General features: G+C 41.6%; 1 protein-coding gene across 14 annotated transcripts in view; it reads left to right on the top strand.

Annotated features, from left to right (window-relative positions):
• Positions 1 to 1,438: 1,438 nt before the first annotated feature.
• The window catches only part of CPEB2 (cytoplasmic polyadenylation element binding protein 2), a 64,370-nt gene continuing 47,360 nt past the window's right edge, over positions 1,439 to 18,448 (top strand). For 4 of the 14 annotated variants that reach the window (XM_082461987.1, XM_082461986.1, XM_082461984.1 and 1 more), the window contains exons 1-4: positions 1,439 to 3,348; positions 6,348 to 6,638; positions 7,398 to 7,487; positions 15,920 to 16,010. In XM_082461987.1, coding sequence (XP_082318113.1) covers positions 1,681 to 3,348; positions 6,348 to 6,638; positions 7,398 to 7,487; positions 15,920 to 16,010 — 2,140 coding nt within the window. In that variant the 5' untranslated portion in view covers positions 1,439 to 1,680. Of the gene's footprint in view, positions 3,349 to 4,994; positions 5,103 to 6,347; positions 6,639 to 7,397; positions 7,488 to 15,919; positions 16,011 to 18,448 lie in introns of those variants that run through there. The other 10 variants (XM_082461979.1, XM_082461988.1, XM_082461980.1 and 7 more) reach the window with 8 other exon arrangements.

The following is an 18,448-nucleotide window of genomic DNA, read 5'->3' as shown; positions in this document are numbered from 1 at the left end:
CTGTATTCCAGGATTCTTTCAATAGTTTCACTTCTCTAAACACCAAGGAAAAGGTAAAATTGCAAAACAGGAACATGAAATCCATATCTTACTAGTATGGATCCCTCTGCTATTCCTTTAGCTAGACCCTCATATATATATATATATATATATATATATATGTTTTCTCTATGTAAAATGTTTCTTTAGGAAATACACAGGTTTAGTTCCTCTTCTGTTGCTTCCAACAAGAGCTCTACCATGGAAAGCTCTCTCTCCCCTTCCATTTTGCAAGCCTCAACAAGTCTGTTGCTGAGTCAGAACCTCCTTTTCCCCCCTGATGTGAGAAATCTTTCTCCCTTGGAAATTCATAAAGCTTCGGAAATGTTTAAATTAGAGTCTCCCTAGGGGAAAAGGGCGGGGATGCCAGAATGAATGTGGTGGGGAGGAGTCCCACACACTGCAGTCCCGACGGCAGCACACGAAACGCTTTCTGAAACAGGAGGATTTGGAGCGGGCCCAGGGTTACCAAGGGAGCTCGCCTCGGAACCCATTATATGCATGTCTGTGTGTAAATAACCGCACGGAGCCGCGGTGGGTTCCAGGGACTTTGTTCCTCATTACTTAAGTGAAAATGTATGGTATATGGCCGGGCCTTCGTGTTTACCCTACAGAAAACAATTTCACGCGGCTGCGGTAAGGTGGATAACAGTACTCGGCACGAGAGGCTAAAAACAGAAACCGGAGCGAAAAGGAGGCGCTTTCTAGGGCGACGAGGAGGGCTGCGAGTCGGGGCCATGGTGGGGCCAGAGGTGTAGGCGACGCGCTCCGCAGTCGGCAAGGCTGGCGGAGCCCCGCACAGGCGAGTCGGCCAGAGGCCTCCTGCGCCGAGCCCGGAGGGCGGCAGGGGCCGGGTCCCCGCTCCCTCGCGCTGCCGACATTGAAAGCCACTAACCGACCTCAGTTTCCCCCGCGGGCCAGCGCCGCCTAGGGTAGCCCCTGTCCCTGTGACCAAGGCTCCTGTGACCGAGGACGAAGCGGAGGTGACAAGGAGGCAGGGCCCCAAGGGCGACTGGACGGGGGGAAAGTAGCGCGTGCGACCTGCTGCAGGTTCTGCGAGGACCTAGCGCCGGGAGGGGCGGTTGCCCAGTAACCGTCCGCGCCCCCCGCGCCTGCTCGCCCTCGTGCGCTCGTACCGGGCGCACAGGCCTCTTCGGCCGCCCGCCGCCTTAACCGGCCTCTCCTTTCCCCGGGCGCAGGGGAAGCCCGAGGAACGCGCCGCTCGCGCCCGCGCTCTCCCGCCCTCCCGAGAGTGCTCGCGCGGCCCCGGCTGAGCCGCATATTAATAAGGGGCGGGACGGGGGCGGGGCAGCGGGGGCGCCGCGGCCTCGAGCTCGCGCGTGCCGGGACGCACCGCGGGGGGCGGTGCGATTGTGAGGTGGCGCTGACGCACGTTCCGGGGTTCTTAAGCGGCCAGGGCGGCGACGGCGGCGGCGGCTGCGCCCGAGCAGGTCTCGGGAGGTGGCGGTCATTGCCGCGAGGGGTGGCGGGGCCGAAGTCGGTGCCCCTGGCTCAGTCACGGTGTCCCTCTCTCACTGACTCCCCCTCCTTCCACCAAGGCCGCACCGCCCCAGATCCGGCGGCTTCTTAGGCGGGGCAGCGGACGGGGTGCGTCTCCTCCCGCTGCCGCCGGCCTGATAAATGAGGGACTTAGGGTTTGGGGTGCTGCAAACCGCCCGGCTCCGAAGCAGCAGTCCCGGGTCCCTGTTCAGCGGCGGGGCGTACCGTCCCTACGCCGCTGGAGCCGCGGCAGCCGCCGCCCCGCTGCCCTCCGCCACGCCTTTCGGCCCGATCTCGCCGCCACCGTTGCCTGTCACCGGCTTCTCGGAGGCCGCCTCCCCCTTCTCTATCCCCTTCGGCTGCGGCGGCGCGGACAGCTCGGCCGCCACCGCTTCCTCTTCCTCCCCGTTCCCGGCGCATCAGCAGACCATGCAGGATGAACTGCTGCTGAGGCTGACACAGCAGCCGGCGCGGCCACTCTCGGGGGCGGAGGCCACGGAGAAACTCCCCAACCACCACCCCAGCGGCGGCACGAACGCGGGTGTGACCCACCTCCTCCCCTCCCAGGACTTCAAACCGAGTCTGCACCACCCCTCCTCCTCCGCCTCCTCCTGCTGCTGCTGCCGCACCTCCTCCCCGCAGGACTTCAGTAAGCGGCAGCAGCAGCAGCTGAGCAGCCAGAAGAGGAAAGAGTTCAGCCCTCCCCGCCTTCCCCACCCTCCGGACTCGAAGCCGCCGCCGCCGCTCCACTGCCCCGGCCGGTTCGGCTCGCCGCCGCCGCCCGGCCACCTCCAGCCGGCGCAGCTCGCCCAGCGCCAGCAGCAACAGCAGCAACAACAGCAGCAGTTCAGCCTCCCGCACCCGCAGCACCTCCCGCCGCAGGACTTCGCCCCGCAGCAGCGCCCGGCCGACCTGCCCCCACTCCCGCAGCTCCAGCCTTCGCCGCCTGCAGCCCCGCGGCGCCGCCACGGAGGCGCGGGCAGCCCTCGCAAGACCCCGGCCGTGGGCGAGGGCAGCGCCGCCGAACCCCCCAATGCGGGCTTGGCCCCCTCGACGCCGCCGGTGAACCCCGCGCCGGGCTCCATGGAGTCCCCCAACCATCCTCTGCTCAACAGTCCCAGTAACCTCCTGCCTGGCGGGGCTCTCAGCGCGGGCGCCTTCAGCAGCCTGCAGAGCCCGGACCTTCCGCACCCGGGCGGCGGCGGCAGCGGGGGCGGGGGGCCCCCCGGCGGCGGAGGGGGAGGTGGCTCCGCGTCGCCGCCGCCGCCGCTGCCCGGCTTCGGCACCCCCTGGTCGGTGCAGACCGCGTCGCCGCCGCCCCAGCCCCAGCCCCAGCCGCCGCCGCCCCAGCAGCCGCCGCCGCCTCCGCCCCAGCAGCCGCCGCAGCCGCAGCCGGGCTCGTCGGCCGCCACCCCGGGTGGCGGCGGCGGCGGCGGCTCGCTCAGCGCCATGCCGCCGCCCAGCCCCGATTCGGAGAACGGCTTCTACCCCGGGCTGCCGTCGTCCATGAACCCGGCCTTCTTCCCGAGCTTCTCGCCCGTGTCCCCGCACGGCTGCGCTGGGCTCAGCGTGCCGGCGGGCGGCGGCGGCGGGGGCGGCGGCGGCTTCGGAGGCCCCTTCTCGGCGGCCGCCGTGCCCCCGCCACCGCCGCCCGCCATGAATTTACCTCAGCAGCAGCAGCCCCCGCCGCCCGCGGCGCCGCAGCAGCCTCAGAGCCGGAGGTCACCCGTCAGCCCGCAGCTCCAGCAGCAGCATCAGGCGGCCGCGGCCGCCTTCCTGCAGCAGAGGAACTCCTACAACCACCACCAGGTACGGCGGGCGACGGCCCGGCTGCGCCGCGGGGCCGGGGAGACCGCGGGCGGGGGCGGCCGGAGACTGGGCTCGGCCCGGCGCGGCCCCGAGGGGCAGCGGCGAGGGCTCCTCGCCCGACTGAGTAGGACCCGGAGGGCGGAAAAGGGCGACGGGACTCGGGACACCGGACCCCGGCGGGGCGGGAGGGCTGTGGCCACCGTGGGCTGTGGGGCTCCAGAGTCGGGTCCCGCTGGAAGTGGCCCCGGCCGGGCGCCCCCTCGAAAGCCCCGGCGTGGCGGTGGGTCTAGGGCAGGGGCGGAATGGCGCCGGGGCTGGGGTGGGGGGCGGCCGGGCGCGACGTCCCTCTCGTCCCTCGTACGGGGCGACCCCGGGGCCCGGCCGGCGCCCCCTGGCCTAGTGAGCGGCCGTCCGGCTTCCTCGAGTGCGGGAGACACGGCGAGACGGCCGGGGTTCGGGGGTCGGAGGACCTGGGGTCGGGGACGCGGGATCAGTGGGCTCGGGCGGCGGCCTCGGGGAGGGGCGGGGAGCGCCTGTGGGAAGCGAACCCGGGAAGGAGGAGAATGATTACCGGAGACGGTGCGTGTAGGCAGCCCGTGACCCTTCGCCGTCGTCCAATGAGGGAACGGGCGGAAAAGCTTTTTTTCTTTTGAGTTTGTTTCATTCTTAATTGGCCGGCGAGAGCTGTCGCGGGCGAGGCAGTGGCCGCCCGCACAACCTACCGGGACCGGGGTCGGCGAGGAGCGTCCCGGGCGCGCTCCTCCTGCCCACCTGCCTCCCGACGTGGGTCGGTCCCCCGAGCTGTCAGATGGTTGACTGAGATGCTCCAAGACGGTTTTAGTTTCTGTGCTTTTTAATGTTTGGGTACTATTCTGTAGGTTTTAAAACTAAACGAGTCTGCTATTTGTGTGTTACCTTGAAGAGAAGACTTTCACTTTTTTTCTTTTTTTTCTTTTTTTCTGGTGGCCTTAACCTTCTCTTGAATGATAGGGTGTGTGTATTTTAAGTGGGTAGTATAATTATGAAATCACAGCAGGCAGGTTTTTTAATTCATCCGGGTCCTTTCTGATTCAAGGTCTGTTTTGTTATCCTCTCAAAACAACGTTTGAGTGGCCGCTGGGTTGGTTAATTGACATTGAAGGAGTATTTTGTTGTTCTTTTTTGATCTAGTCAGCATTTGTTATAGTGATCATTCTGTCTAAGGCCAATTTCGTGATTAAGATTGAGAGGGAAGCAAGATTGGACCTTAACCACTACTTACGTACTCATATAACTTTTTCCATTGCCCAGTTAAAGTTTTTAAGGGTTACCCTTTTAAAAAGGTGAATACTATCTAAACTAACCAAAGTTAACAGTTAACAGTTTATTTAAATTAACCAGAATAACAACAGGTTTTGTTGAATCACTGGTTTCTTCCTGAGGAAGGAGAATGTGGCCTATAAGGGTTGAAAATAGGTAATTTTGAAATAGTATTCCCCTTTTCCATGATTTACATAATCTTGAACAACTGTCTTTTGGGTGTCAGTGTCTTCGTTTTTTAACTGGAAACTTGCCACAGAAAATTATCTGTAGGTATTTTTGTATTCTTAAGGCCTTGGTACATCATTAGAAGACCGTATACCAAGATCCATATTTAACTGTAATCTGCTTTTTGTCAAAAGATGGGTCTTGCAATGGAGTGTAAGAGGTCACAGCTGTTACATGGAATTTTAGGTCACTGGAAGAGAACTTTAAACACTGCATCAGTGACGAAAGTAAGGTCCTGAAGAATGGAATATGTCCGTGGTCCCTTAGCTATCCTTTTGAACTACATAGAGGGGGAAAGGGTAGTATATATTCATGATTATATTAGCATTAAAAAAACATTTTTAATAAGTAATAGGCACTATAGACCAGGTTTACAAAAAAAAAAAACAGAAGCAGGTTTAATATTAAGAGTGCTTGACTTAAAGTAACCTATTGACTTACAGTTAAGTGCATGACCCATATTCCCTTTGGCTAAATGTTGGCACAAAATTATTAAATTATAAGCTTATTGACAATAAAATTGCTAGCAATTAATACTTTTCAAAATCTACAGTTGTATCCTCTTGGTGAATTTTTCGTTCTTTGATGACTTAACTTTTCTTGCTATTGGTTCGAGTTTGGAATATTACTTTACTTTTGAAAATGAATGAAGTTAATGGACACTTTTATTACTAAGATCTTTACTAGAATGATCAAAGTATATAGTTGTTTATCTTAGTGTATCCACCTATGGGTAATCCACCTATCAGATAATTATTTAACAGTTCATGGATAATTAAGTGAAATAAAAACTACAAAACTTTAAAAGAAACTACATTAAAACTGGAATAAAATATCTTAAAAGTTGAATAAGCAGTGCAAAAAAAAGACATATTTGCTATATTTTCCCTATCTCAAAAGGCATTTTTAATCTGTGCAGTAGAATAACACCAAATGGTATTATCCACTTTTGCAGTGGTACAGTTTGTTTTAGAAACCTAAAGTCTAGATATTTCACTCATATGATTGGTATATTTTAATTGATAAAGATCATATTTTTAGTTCTGTGCTTAGCGGAACATGGTTGCTTTAAGATCATAGTGTAGGTTATATCTTTAAGGATCTTCAAAGTTAATTTCAATTTTAAAGTATTTATTTTTTTCTTCATATCTGTCATTTATACAGTTCTCTCTAAAGGGGAGAAAAAAGTAACTGCATGGTTCTATTTTAATGACTGTCATGAAATATCTGCTTGATTCATTATAATTTATAGTAGACAAGAGTATGAAAACTCAGCTAGCATTAAATGAATATGTTTTCATAAGCAAGATGTCAAGCCTATTACTTTTTATAGACTAGTTATGATATATTCTGTTGCCTTTATATATTTCGTTTTTTTTAAGATCATATAAATTCTTAGCTCACGCCTAAATTTGAATTTGAATTATAAACTCTTTAAATGCCTATAATTTAAATAGATGTATTTTCCCCAGCCTCTTCTGAAACAATCTCCTTGGAGCAACCATCAAAGCAGTGGCTGGGGCACTGGAAGTATGTCGTGGGGAGCAATGCATGGCAGAGATCATCGTAGAACTGGAAACATGGGAATTCCAGGAACTATGAATCAGATATCTCCATTGAAGAAACCGTTTTCTGGTAATGTCATAGCACCGCCGAAATTTACTCGCTCTACTCCATCACTGACTCCAAAATCTTGGATTGAAGATAATGTGTTCAGAACAGACAACAATAGTAATACGCTCTTACCCTTACAGGTAAGAATGGTATGTAAATGGCCTTATTTCTAATGTTAATCTTTCAAAATAGGAAATTGGGTGGTGGCAGTAGTAATAGTATGGTAAAATTAACGGATTAAAAAAGAGAAAGCTCTAATTTTTAAGCATATAATTTGATTATCAAAGGATAAAATACCTATACAAAAAAATTGAGACTAAAAAAATCTCTAAACACATAATAGAAAATAAGCTTCATAAAGTGTAGAAAACCCTGCTGTATTTCTTAAATTCATCTTGAAGCTTTTACTTTGCAGCTCCTTAAGAATGCCTTAATTCATTAATCTTTAACAGGCCACCAAAATGAGTTTCTCCTCCAATATAGCTGAACTAAAATGTTTCGTAATTGTGCATAAATATAATTATGGTCAGCTGTATGTATGTTCAAATGTAGTTAGTACAGCTACGATCATGAAAAAATAACATTAGGGCTTTTTACATCGAATTAAAATTTGTTCACTGGTTCAGTGACTATTTTTTTTCTAAATGTGGCCTAATACTTATAATGATTAGACATTTTTTTCAGGGCATTTAATATTTTGCTGATATTATAGGTTAATAAAGTCCCCTTATGATTATTTAAAATGAGATATTTTTCCCTTTAAACTGTTAGAGGATCGAACAAGGATACAAGATAGAAAAAACTTTGATTGTTTTTTTCTTTTCATTCTTCTTTTTTTTTCTTTTTTTGTGGGTGGGTATGGGGAAGAGAACTGCTTATTTCTGATGAAAACTTCTATGCTATTGAAGGTGAGATCTAGTTTGCAGTTGCCAGCTTGGGGCTCAGATTCACTCCAAGATAGTTGGTGCACTGCAGCCGGAACATCCAGAATAGACCAGGTAGGCTGCACAGTGTATATTTTTCAGGATTTTGGCTAGGAGTTTAGTATTTGTATTATGAGTAGGATTTATTATTTATTTTCCAATTATACCTATTTAAGCATATGTCAGAGAGCATTAAAGCAATTTATTTTTAAAGGGTCACTTAAACTATTTAATATAAAATGCTTCATTTTTAAATTTAAAAGTAATTCATAATCATTTTGTATGTCCTAAACATAATAAATTTGTTTTTGGAGAAAGGAATCATATACCCAAGAGCACCTGACTTTAAACATCAGTCAAACTGAGCACATTTTATCTCTTTTCAGAATCATTTGCAATTAGGTATAAAATCATATGTTTACTTAACATCTAATCTTACATTTCATAAATGATTTATAAAATTTTTTGGCAAACTTTTTTCATGAAATCTGCTGTATTTGTCTTGAGATGTATTTCTAAGAAAGCCCTTAGTTCAGGTTTTTACCTTTATAAAAAACTTTATAGTATTTCTCTATTCTAAATTTTGTTACTGCTATTATAGACTGTCTTCTTCCAAATAATCAGTTTCCTATGGAAAAGCTCTGAGTCGAAAAGCTGAGAGTCAGTCTTAATCAAATTACCTTCAAGTCCTTTGTGGTTACAAAATGCTATCTCTCTTCTGCAGATGAAATTTGAATGCATACTGGGTACCAGCTGATGAGAATTATTACAGGACAAATAGAACACTCAGTCCTCACATAAGAGGATTCTTTCCTACAGAGCCCAAGTTTGAATGAGCATAGACTTGACATTGTGGGCGTCCACTGAATGGAGCTCTGTTATCCTTAGTTACTTTATCAACATGAAATCATTTTACAAGTAAGGACTGTATAAATAGATTAACATTACATTTGTAAATAGCATTCTAACCTGGCAGGTTGGCAGTAACTTCAATAATCAACCATTAGCACTAGTTGTAAACAAGTCCTACCTACTTACCAAAGTAGTCCTGCCAGGGTCTCCACTTAGAAATAAGTAATTGTCTCATGTAATTTGTAATTTATTGTCTTGTTAATGCTGTAATGTTATCCATATATTTCTATTCTCTTCTCTACTCTGCCTCAGTTAGGCCAGATTAGTGATATTTTTATGGCAGCACTTTTATGGTGTTCAAATTAAATACATAAATGCCTAGGAGGATGGTATGTTAGAAGAGGAAAATTATGATAATAATTTTGAAGGTGGCAAGGGACATGTTTTTAGACAGGAAAGGACATAATTATTTGAAAAGGTTGTGCAGGAAGAAGCAAGAGGATCTGTGTGAGGGATATATATCTATGGAGAAAGAAGATTAGCTGCCATGAGGATCCATGGGGGTGGGGGGCAGATGTTGAGAAATTAGGTTATTAAGATGGCTTCAGTTGGTAGAATAATGCTAGAGTAGATAGAGGTGAAAATGAAAGGGAAATTTTCAAACTGGGCTCTGCAGAGGTGCCCCTGGGGCTGCCACAGGATGAGGGCCACAGGATGAGGGCCAGCCCTCCCACTTAGACTTCAAAGCCTCTCTGCTCTTACCTATTTTATAACCTAGGATTTTAGGTAAATTCATTTTAGGAAAAAGGATTTTGATGCTAAAGGTTAATTTTTTTTGGTAAACCGCTAAGATATTGGCATTCCCTGTGGACTCTTGATCCAGAGATGTGATGATGAAGTTGAAGAGAATGGTGAAGAAAAAGATAGTGGAAAGTGAACTGAACTAGAAGGAAAGGAGGTCTGAAACCTGAATCTTCTTATTCTTCCTCTCACAACCTTTGTGACACTGGATGACACAGTCTATGGGCTTTCATCTCTTGGGGTCATAGTTTCCTTATCTATAAAAGGAAGACCTTGAACTAGATCATGTAAGGCCTTTTTAGCCAGCTCTTATGATTTCTTTCATCTATTGTGGCCATTTATTTTGCTCCCTGCTTCCTGCTCCCCCCTCCTTTATTTTTAGAATACAAGGGTCTTGGTTTATTGGGGAGGAAGCAGTGGGCATTGGTCCCAAGCAGTGGAGGTATCCTGTATGACCTCCCACCTGGTCTTAAAAGCAATGTTGTTGTCTCCTTTGAGTACCCTAAGGGTACTTATTATACAAAATTTGTTCTCTGTTTCTATCTTTCCATAAAAGGTTGAGGTATTTGAAGTTGAGGTTCTTAGAAATACAGCAAAAGCTACAAACTGTATTTGGTATCTTAAACAGTTGGGTAGTTCCTCACTATTTGACAAAGTTAAATTATAGAAAATACTTAGATGCTTAAATATCTGGGTAGATTATTTTCATTCCTGATATTTTTTCGTCATATATAACATTTTAATACCAATCAATTTTAGTTAACAAATACATTGTTTAAAAACATTTAACTTTTTTATTTCTTTTGGTCTCGAATTGATTTAAGCCTAAAATGTACTAAATTCTAGAACTGAAGTCTTAATTCTTGTACCTGGCCTTAAATATACCAAGAGCTGGACATGTAATTGAACTTAGTAAATGGGAAAGATTTTGTAGTTTTGTAGCTTTTATTTCAGTTGTATGTAAAATTTTTCAGATTGGCATTTCCTTATTTAAAATGGCCTCTATTTTTTATGGAAAAGCTTTAAATTTAAAACTTTTTAAAAACAAATGTAAATTGTTGTACACACTTCTGACTTTAAAATGAATGTTAGATAGTCTTATTAATTTCTTTAAGGCTAGCTAAGAATTACTTTTCTTTAAAATGCTATTAGCTAGTTACCCTTGCAAGAAGTCATACTCAAAAGTATAAATTCTAAATTACCTTAAAATTGAATTTTTCAGGTAGATAATAAGGCTACAGCATATTTATTCATTAATACTTGAATATTTTAAATCAAGAGTAAATATACTAGTAGTTGAGGTTACTACTTAGAAGTTTACATATGGCATATCAGTTTTCTGTAAACAGAGCAACATGATGCCTTCAAAACTGTAATACAGCCTGTGAAGCCTATGAGTGTTGGCCTGCTCTCTAGCTGGGGGATTATCTATATATTTAGCTCTAGACTTTTGGTCTTACAGAAGTTCTGCTTGCAGTTCCTGATCATGTCACATAAACTATCTTGAATTAATTGAAGATATTTTCTGCTAATCTTTAATATCCATGCTATTATGATAACATGATAAATGATAATATGGGGGACCTCTCAGAAAAATACACTATTTGGAGACTTTATTCACCTTATACAAAAAAAAAAACAAGACCAAGTCCAATTTTTCATTTAATAAAACATTCCTTAAGTTGTGATTCTTAAACTAGATTAGTTATAGGGACATTAGTTGTTATCAAACTGTCACACCTACTGAAAATGAGACAGAATGGGATCTCTTACACCTGCTTAAGTAATGGATCCTTTTTATGTTTCCTATCCTGTGTTCAGTTCTTTAATTGTACTTGATAAATTAGTACCCCAGATATTTTCTACTTACCTTTCCATTTTATTTAACCATTGTGGATACTAGATTAGCTTTGGCCATTTTGGGCTTTAAAATTTTTTTTTAATTTTTTTTGAAATTCACTGTTATAGTACGTTGTTGAGGATCAGAATAACGAAGGAAGGTCGAGAAATGTATATTCATTGTATATGTGGTAGTACTTTAATTACCCTTAGGATATGTGGGGGAAATAGTGTTCTTTGCCTTTGAGAAGATCAAAGTCCAGCTGGATGAGTAAGAAATATCTGTGTGGAACAACTAGAGAGTATGAGATTGAGAGCCACATTGTACAGTGAGGCAGAGCAACACATCATCTGCTAATTCAATATAGTGCAATAGCAGAATGTAATCAGAAACGTATAATCAGTGTTAAAATTGAGAACAATATTAGTACAAATTTGCTTTTTTATTTTAAAGGAAAAATTGGATGACTAAATACAAAAACACAACAAAAGTTGATCTTTCTACCTAGGCAGAAGAATATATGACCAAGCATTGGTATAACTTTAAATATGATGATGCAGGTTTTTTCTATAATCCACCTCCTGTTTCTTAGGAAGGATACATCATTGTCAAAAGGAAAAGCTTCTACTTAATCACTTCTTTTGAAGTAAAACAGGATTTTGGATATGTCAAAGCAAAAATACAGCATCCCATAAAAAAGTTCCCTTTTAATTAAGTTCAAATTCCTTTTGTTGTATTTTAATATCATTGTTGAACACATTAGTTATTTTTCAGCATTTGTAGTCTTTCTCAGGTCATCCTTTTTAAAATTAGGATGACTTTGTTCTTTCTATGTTTTTCAGTCTTTCTAGGACTTCATTGTTGTTGCTTCCATAAGTCTTTGCAAATGTCTGGGTTGAAGAAAATAATAAAATATTAGAATATAAGAAATTACAGTTTTTCCACCATTGTGTTCTAATTTTTGCCTGTTCATTTTTGTTGTGGGATACTGTAATCTCAGTTTCTGAAAGCCCATTTAGTTGATTCTTTGCCACATAGCTTTCATACTTAACATAGATTTGGGTAAACTTTTCCTGATAGAGATTCTTACTTTTGTGAAATATCTTGGCTGTTTTCAAATAGCCATGTAGTAATAAATGTAAGTTACATTGCCATGATTTTCCATATTTTTTTAATGGTAATCAGTGTTGGTGCATTTATGGTTACTTTAAAATGGTTTCAGGATTTCCATTTAGTTTTTGAACCAATAGTAGTTTATGTGAACACAATTTTTTTCTAATATCCCTATTTCAGAAGAATGCATGAGTGTTTGTCTTATCAGATTTGTTTTTCAGAAGTCGTATTTTTTTCAGAAGTCGTATTTTAATCCCCACATTTTACTTAATGGAATTATCTGTATGTTTTTAACATGAACCTCTAGGTTTCATTATCCAGAAAGTGACTTTTGAGATGTCATGAGCTCTTTGCCTGCTCAAGGCTATTTTGTGTTTAGTGATTTAAAAATCATGTGGGATGCAGCTGATACTTAATAAAGTATAACTTAGTTAACAGTTTTAAAATAGCTTTGCTGTTTTCTTTGCTGAAGTAGGAGTTTGTTTCATGATGAAAGACTTGATATGCAAAGGAAAATAAGGGACCTTATAAGTGGGCATCTCACTATTTCAGTTGGATGTACGCATTAAAGCTAAAGCTATAAATACATGCAGCTTTTTTTTGAATAAGAGTTATCAGAGTTGACATATAGTGGTCACTGATATTTATTGAATAGCTTGCTTAAATATTTTCTCCTCATACCTTAAATATTGTCCATGGCATTGACAGTTGTGTAGGATTCTACATTAATTTTGCTGTGCTGTAAAGCAAGAGCATACTCTTTGGAATGGAAGTAGTGGCTGGCCAAAAAAATAAATAAATAGAAGTTGTGTGGGAAATATCATTTGGGTGGTATTAATAGTCACCATTAATTGAGTTCATAGGTTGACTAAAGACAGGGCATGGTCTGATTCTGTTCAGAAAATATCAGCCTGAGAAGATAGCTCTGAACCATAACACATTTTCTTTGTAAGAATTTAAGTTAAATAGAAATAAAGTATCTAGAATATACTCCATCTTAGAACCTATATGATACAGCATACCTTTTGAGATTTTTTTTGCTCCATTACATGAACAATTTTTGTCATGACAGTTTACTTTTTAAATTCTATTTTTTAAAAATATTATTTATTTATTTTATTTTTTTGGCTGCGTTGGGTCTTCGTTGCTGCATGCAGGCTTTCTCTAGCTGCAGCGAGCAGGGGATACTCTTTGTTGCGGTGCGCGGGCTTCTCATTGCGGTGGCTTCTCTTGTTGCGGAGCACCGGCTCTAGGCGCATGGGCTTCAGTAATTGTGGTGCACAGGCTCAGTAGTTGTGGCTCGCGGGCTCTAGAGCGCAGGCTCAGTAGTTGTGGCGCACAGGCTCAGTTGCTCCACGGCATGTGGGATCTTCCCAGACCTGGGCTCAAACCCGTGTCCCCTGCATTGGCAGGTGGATTCTTAACCACGGCACCACCAGGGAAGCCCCTAAATTCTATTTTAAGTACATTTTGGAGCTTTGAATATAGTAGTACTTAATCTTTCATTGTGTGGTTGGAAATTCAAGTTGATAGCAAGGTCACATTAATATCTGATACTTGTCTCAGTTTAGTTACTTAACATTTGAGTACCTATTCCATGGAGGATTCTGAGAAGGCTTTATAGTCCTTTATAATTACCATTTAAAAGTGCAGTCTTTGCCCTCACTGAGCTAAACTTAAACATTTTTGCAAAGTTTTTATGGTAAAGATAAAGTACTGTTCATTCAACAAACATTTGAGAGCTAGCTATATTCCATAATTAGAAGGTCCCTACCCCTAATTAGCTTAGAAGTGTAGTGGCAGAGGCAGGAAAACCAACAAATTAGCTATGAACAAGTACAGTAGAAACACAAAGGTGGAAATATTTGCTCATTTTTGCTCTTCTCTATTCCGGTTTTATTTATTATATACCACTTTGAGTCTTTTGCTTTTCTATTATTTCTATTATTCTTAAAGTGGACTTTAGGCATTGGCTAGTTCGACATGATTATTTTATTTTCTGGAAGATGGCACAGAGCCTAAAAAGGTTTAGTAGCTTCAGGTTAAGAAGCTCAGTGCTTCTTAAAGTATGGTCTTTGGACCAGTAGTCTCAGTATCACCTGGGTACTTACTGGAAATACAAATGCTCAGGGGCTACTCCAAACTTATTGAATCAGACTGTTGATGAGTCCCAGCAACCTGTTTGTTTAACAAGCCTTCCAGATGTTTCTGAAGCATACTCAAGTTTGGGAACCGCTGTTATAGCTCAGTGATTCTCTGTGCCTCCCTCACCAATCAAGATCATTGTTCTAGTGAACACCTATTACTGATGGGTGTGTTGTATCTCAGGAGTCTTTAAGTAAAAATAAGTAAGGGGTACTAATGTAGGTAATTAGTGATAAAACTCCAGTAAGGTCCTCCAAGTCTAGCAGTCTTTCCATTCACTGTTACTTTTTTCACACTTTCAAATTCTTTGACAGCAACTTGTTTAGTCTACAGTAGTGATTCTGTCCCCCTAGCTTTTAAAAGCTCCCAACCCTGATTTAAACATCAAAGTAGAATAAAAAATCAACATATTCTCAGGAAAGCTTCTTATGTTTTTCCTCAGCTTTCTAAAAGACTGGTTCTGGATCTTCTCTGGATTGTGGACTCCTTTGGAAAACTAATGAAAGCCATAAACCTTTTCAGAAAAAAAATATGGGTACATACATGTACAGAACATTATATATACTCTCACAGATTTCGTGGTCCTTCTTGAAGCTCAGAGACCCAGGTTAAGAAGTGCCTCATTCTCATCTCTGTGGAAACGTTTTTTCCATTTTTCCGGTTCTTCCCTTTCCTTTTTCTATGTTAATCATTTTTTGAGAGTTAAAAATGGCCTGCCCTGCCTCTCCTTCATTTACATACACTGCACAAGCACACATACACGCACATACCTAAATGAGTGGGGGCTGGCACTGACATATTTTGGGAGTAGACTGCTTGGTGATTTGAGGAGCACAGGCCAGGGCTTGCTGTAATGGTTCCCTATATATGTATTTGTTCAAGTATATTGAGTGTATATTGAGCAGAATACAGTATATATTCATGAGCATTAAAGAATCAAATTCTTTCTAGTAAGCAAGTTGAGGGATATAACATTCAGCAAAGAAAACTTGCAACTACACACAAGACTTCGTTCTGAGACTTGATGGTATAGGAAACTTGCTGCAATGAGAATTCTTTCACCCTTTTCTCCCCACCTTCCTTTTTTGCAGGGGTGGGTAGAGGGGAGGGAAGATTTAGAAATGCAGAGGCCAATATGTGAGAATTTCAGAGAGCAAGATTTAAATATAAGTATTCTAGATGTTAGTCTTGGTTCCAATATTGGTATTTAATGTTTTTGATTTTTACTATTTAAGATGTTTATGCATTCATTATGAAATTCTGACTATTAAATCAAATAACATATGATGTTTGATAGATGTTTAAAGTATGGTGCACTATGGAATTAAGCCCTTTCACCTCAAATATTTATTTTTCAAGTGCCAGTGTCTGAATTCCTAGATATATGTGAAAAGTTTAAAAGTTAAATAACAACTAAAAATGCTTTCTGTGCGTATAACATTTCAGAAATGTTTATAAGTTGAGAATGATAACGACAGAAATTATTTTACTATATTGCATTAATACTGCCAATGAAATAAGATTGCTTTTGATATGTGATTTTGGAGATAAATGTATGAAATATATTGTCCTCCAGTACAAGAGATATTGTAGCTCATGAGATCCTTAGGTATTGGTATTGTCTTGGGATGCAAACTGACTAGTAATATTATATTAGTCAGATGTCCTATTTTATGTAAGAAGATTTAGATAGTATTTAATCATCACTTTCTGAAAAAATTGCATATATTATATTCTTTTTTTTCTTCTCTTCTAGGATCGAAGTCGAATGTATGACAGTTTGAATATGCACTCTCTGGAAAATTCCCTTATTGATATTATGAGAGCAGAGCATGATCCTCTTAAGGGTAAGTGATTTTTATTTTCTTATATTATCCACCATTTTGTCTGCTTATCATTTTTCACATGAAAATGAGCACTAAGTAACACCTATCTCATCTATAAAATTCTGTTTGTTAATAAGAACCCTTGTTTTTATGAAAGGTCATACTTTTTCCTTATTTAGCTTTATGTCAATTTATACAGAGAGAAATGTAAACCTTACGTCTCTTGACTTGTCATTTAAGAAAAAACCACTGTTTAAAGATGCTCGTCTGTTCACCAAAGGATGAAGAATGGATCTAAAGGTGTTATAGTCACTATTCTAGAATTCTTTCAAATACAGAAATCTTAAAAAATAATAATAATTTTCTTGGAATACTTGCATTCGCAGTTTGCAGTAATTCCATCCTAAAATTGTTCTAGGTTAACTTCCCTTGTCGTTTTTCTTCTACGTGTCATATCATAGGGATTTGAAAGTGTTTCAAGGTAGAGAAGCTCTTCGTAAAAGTTGGAGCAAATTAGGAAGAATCAGCCCCACTAATCTTACACTATCAGTCTCATCACAGTTACAGTTAACTGTATCTGAAGAAATTCCGTTAACATACTTGTTTTCATTTGTCTGCACATTACATGTTAGTAATTATATTTCTTCATAAAAAGTATCTCCTTGCCTTTTACATTAATGGTGAAAATCTAGCAAACTATGTGAATAGTTGTCTGTTGCTGCCTAATAAACAATCCCAAAACTTAGCAGCTTAAAACAACAATAAATGTTTATTACCTCACACAGTTTCTGGGGGTCGGGAATTCAGGAGCAGCTTAACTGGTTGGTTCTGGCTCAGCATCTCTCATTGAATCAAAACCACGGGTTACTTTGTAATCTTTCCGTTTTTAATTCTGTAAAGCCAAGAATTACCTTACAAGAGTTAGCCTAAACACTCTAGAACTTCAGAGTTGGCAGCAAGATGATGGCTCTGGCTGAGTTGGCAATATTGATCAGATATCTAAACATTTTTGTTCTGATTCTGGATTTTGCTTGTGAAGGAGTTTGTCTTTCTATTTCCTTTATTGTTAGAGAAGCTCAGGGGATCATTGGTGATTGTCAATGATGTGTGATAATGTTAATTCTGCTCACAAACTAATAATGATAATTATATTTTGATTTTTGTTTTTCGTTTTTTTGAGAGCGGTTGCTTCTAACTGATATTCAGCCTAGTTTTTTGAGTATCTGTAGTTGAGGGCTTGTTTTTTTTTCACTGTTATCCCAACAGTTCCAGCGGCATTTGTCTTGGATCCACTGTTTAAGAATAGAAACCGGCAAGCAGCTTGTGATTATGAAGAATTTCCCTCTGTTTATTTCCTTGCCTTCTGTAGATAGAAAACCCTTAGAAATTGTAATACAAGATAAAGTCAGTATTAACTGTTACCAGTGAATAATTAAAACTTTTTCATTGTTGTTTCTCCCAGTCTTCCTTAAAAAAGCCCTTTGAACATGTTAAGAGAAAACATTAATTATCTCACTATTAATTATCTCAGTTTTTCTTTTTTTCTAGCCTGTTTTATAATAAAAGTGGAGGGAAACCTAGAAAGAAGAATTTGAAAAAGAAAATGGAAGCAGCATAAGGCTAAGAGGAATTTAATAATTAAAAAACTCAAGTTAATTCAAAATTCTTTTGTTAGAAAAATTATCTTTGGATGTGGAAAGGGGAAAAACATGCTTATCACCACCTTTAGGAATCATGGTGACAAATCTCTGTTTCTAATTGGAGTATTTTATGTTCCACACTTATTATGACAGGGAACAGAGAAAGAAAATAAAAGAAAAAAACATTTTGAGAATGCTTCTCCACATAGAATTAAGAAATAAGACTGGTACTTCTGCCAAATTGCCATCATATACCTTTTAAAAATTATCTTGATACCAAGTGCTTCCACTTGGTTTTTTCTTTTATTACTAGTACAAATTTCCCTGCCTTCTGGGATATCATACTGTGTATCTTCCTCCCCGCACTCTGATCATTACAGATCTTCTTTGTGCTGGGCCTCAGTAAAATCTGCGAAAGCAAGGTTATGACAAATAGGCGAAACCAATCCCTGAATTTGTTTCTCCTCCCTTCCATTCCTGATCTTTAGGTCATCACTTCAGCCTCTATCCCATCTCTCTTATCTTTTCATCCCTTTCAGAAAATTCTATTCTCTATTTAATATAAGGAAATTCTTTTCTTTTTTCTAAAAAACAGAATGAATCTTATTTTATCCTTCTAAAATATTTTCAAAAAAACCAACCATTTGCTTTGTCTTTCTTTATGGGATCTAATGAAGAAGGAGAAGGGAGTTGTGGGGTAAACTTGAAAAACCAAAAATAAAAATGAATTTCTTATTTCCCTTTGTGTTAATGGTGAAAGTTTCTAGAAAATTTTCTGTGTGAACTTGAGTGATGAAAGATTATATTAGTTATCTATTG

This window comes from Balaenoptera physalus (genome assembly GCF_965194825.1).
Source record: "Balaenoptera physalus genome assembly, chromosome: 5".
NCBI classification, from domain to species: domain Eukaryota; kingdom Metazoa; phylum Chordata; class Mammalia; order Artiodactyla; family Balaenopteridae; genus Balaenoptera; species Balaenoptera physalus.
Note: the sequence above shows the minus strand (reverse complement) of the source record. Positions and strands in the feature narration are given on the sequence as shown.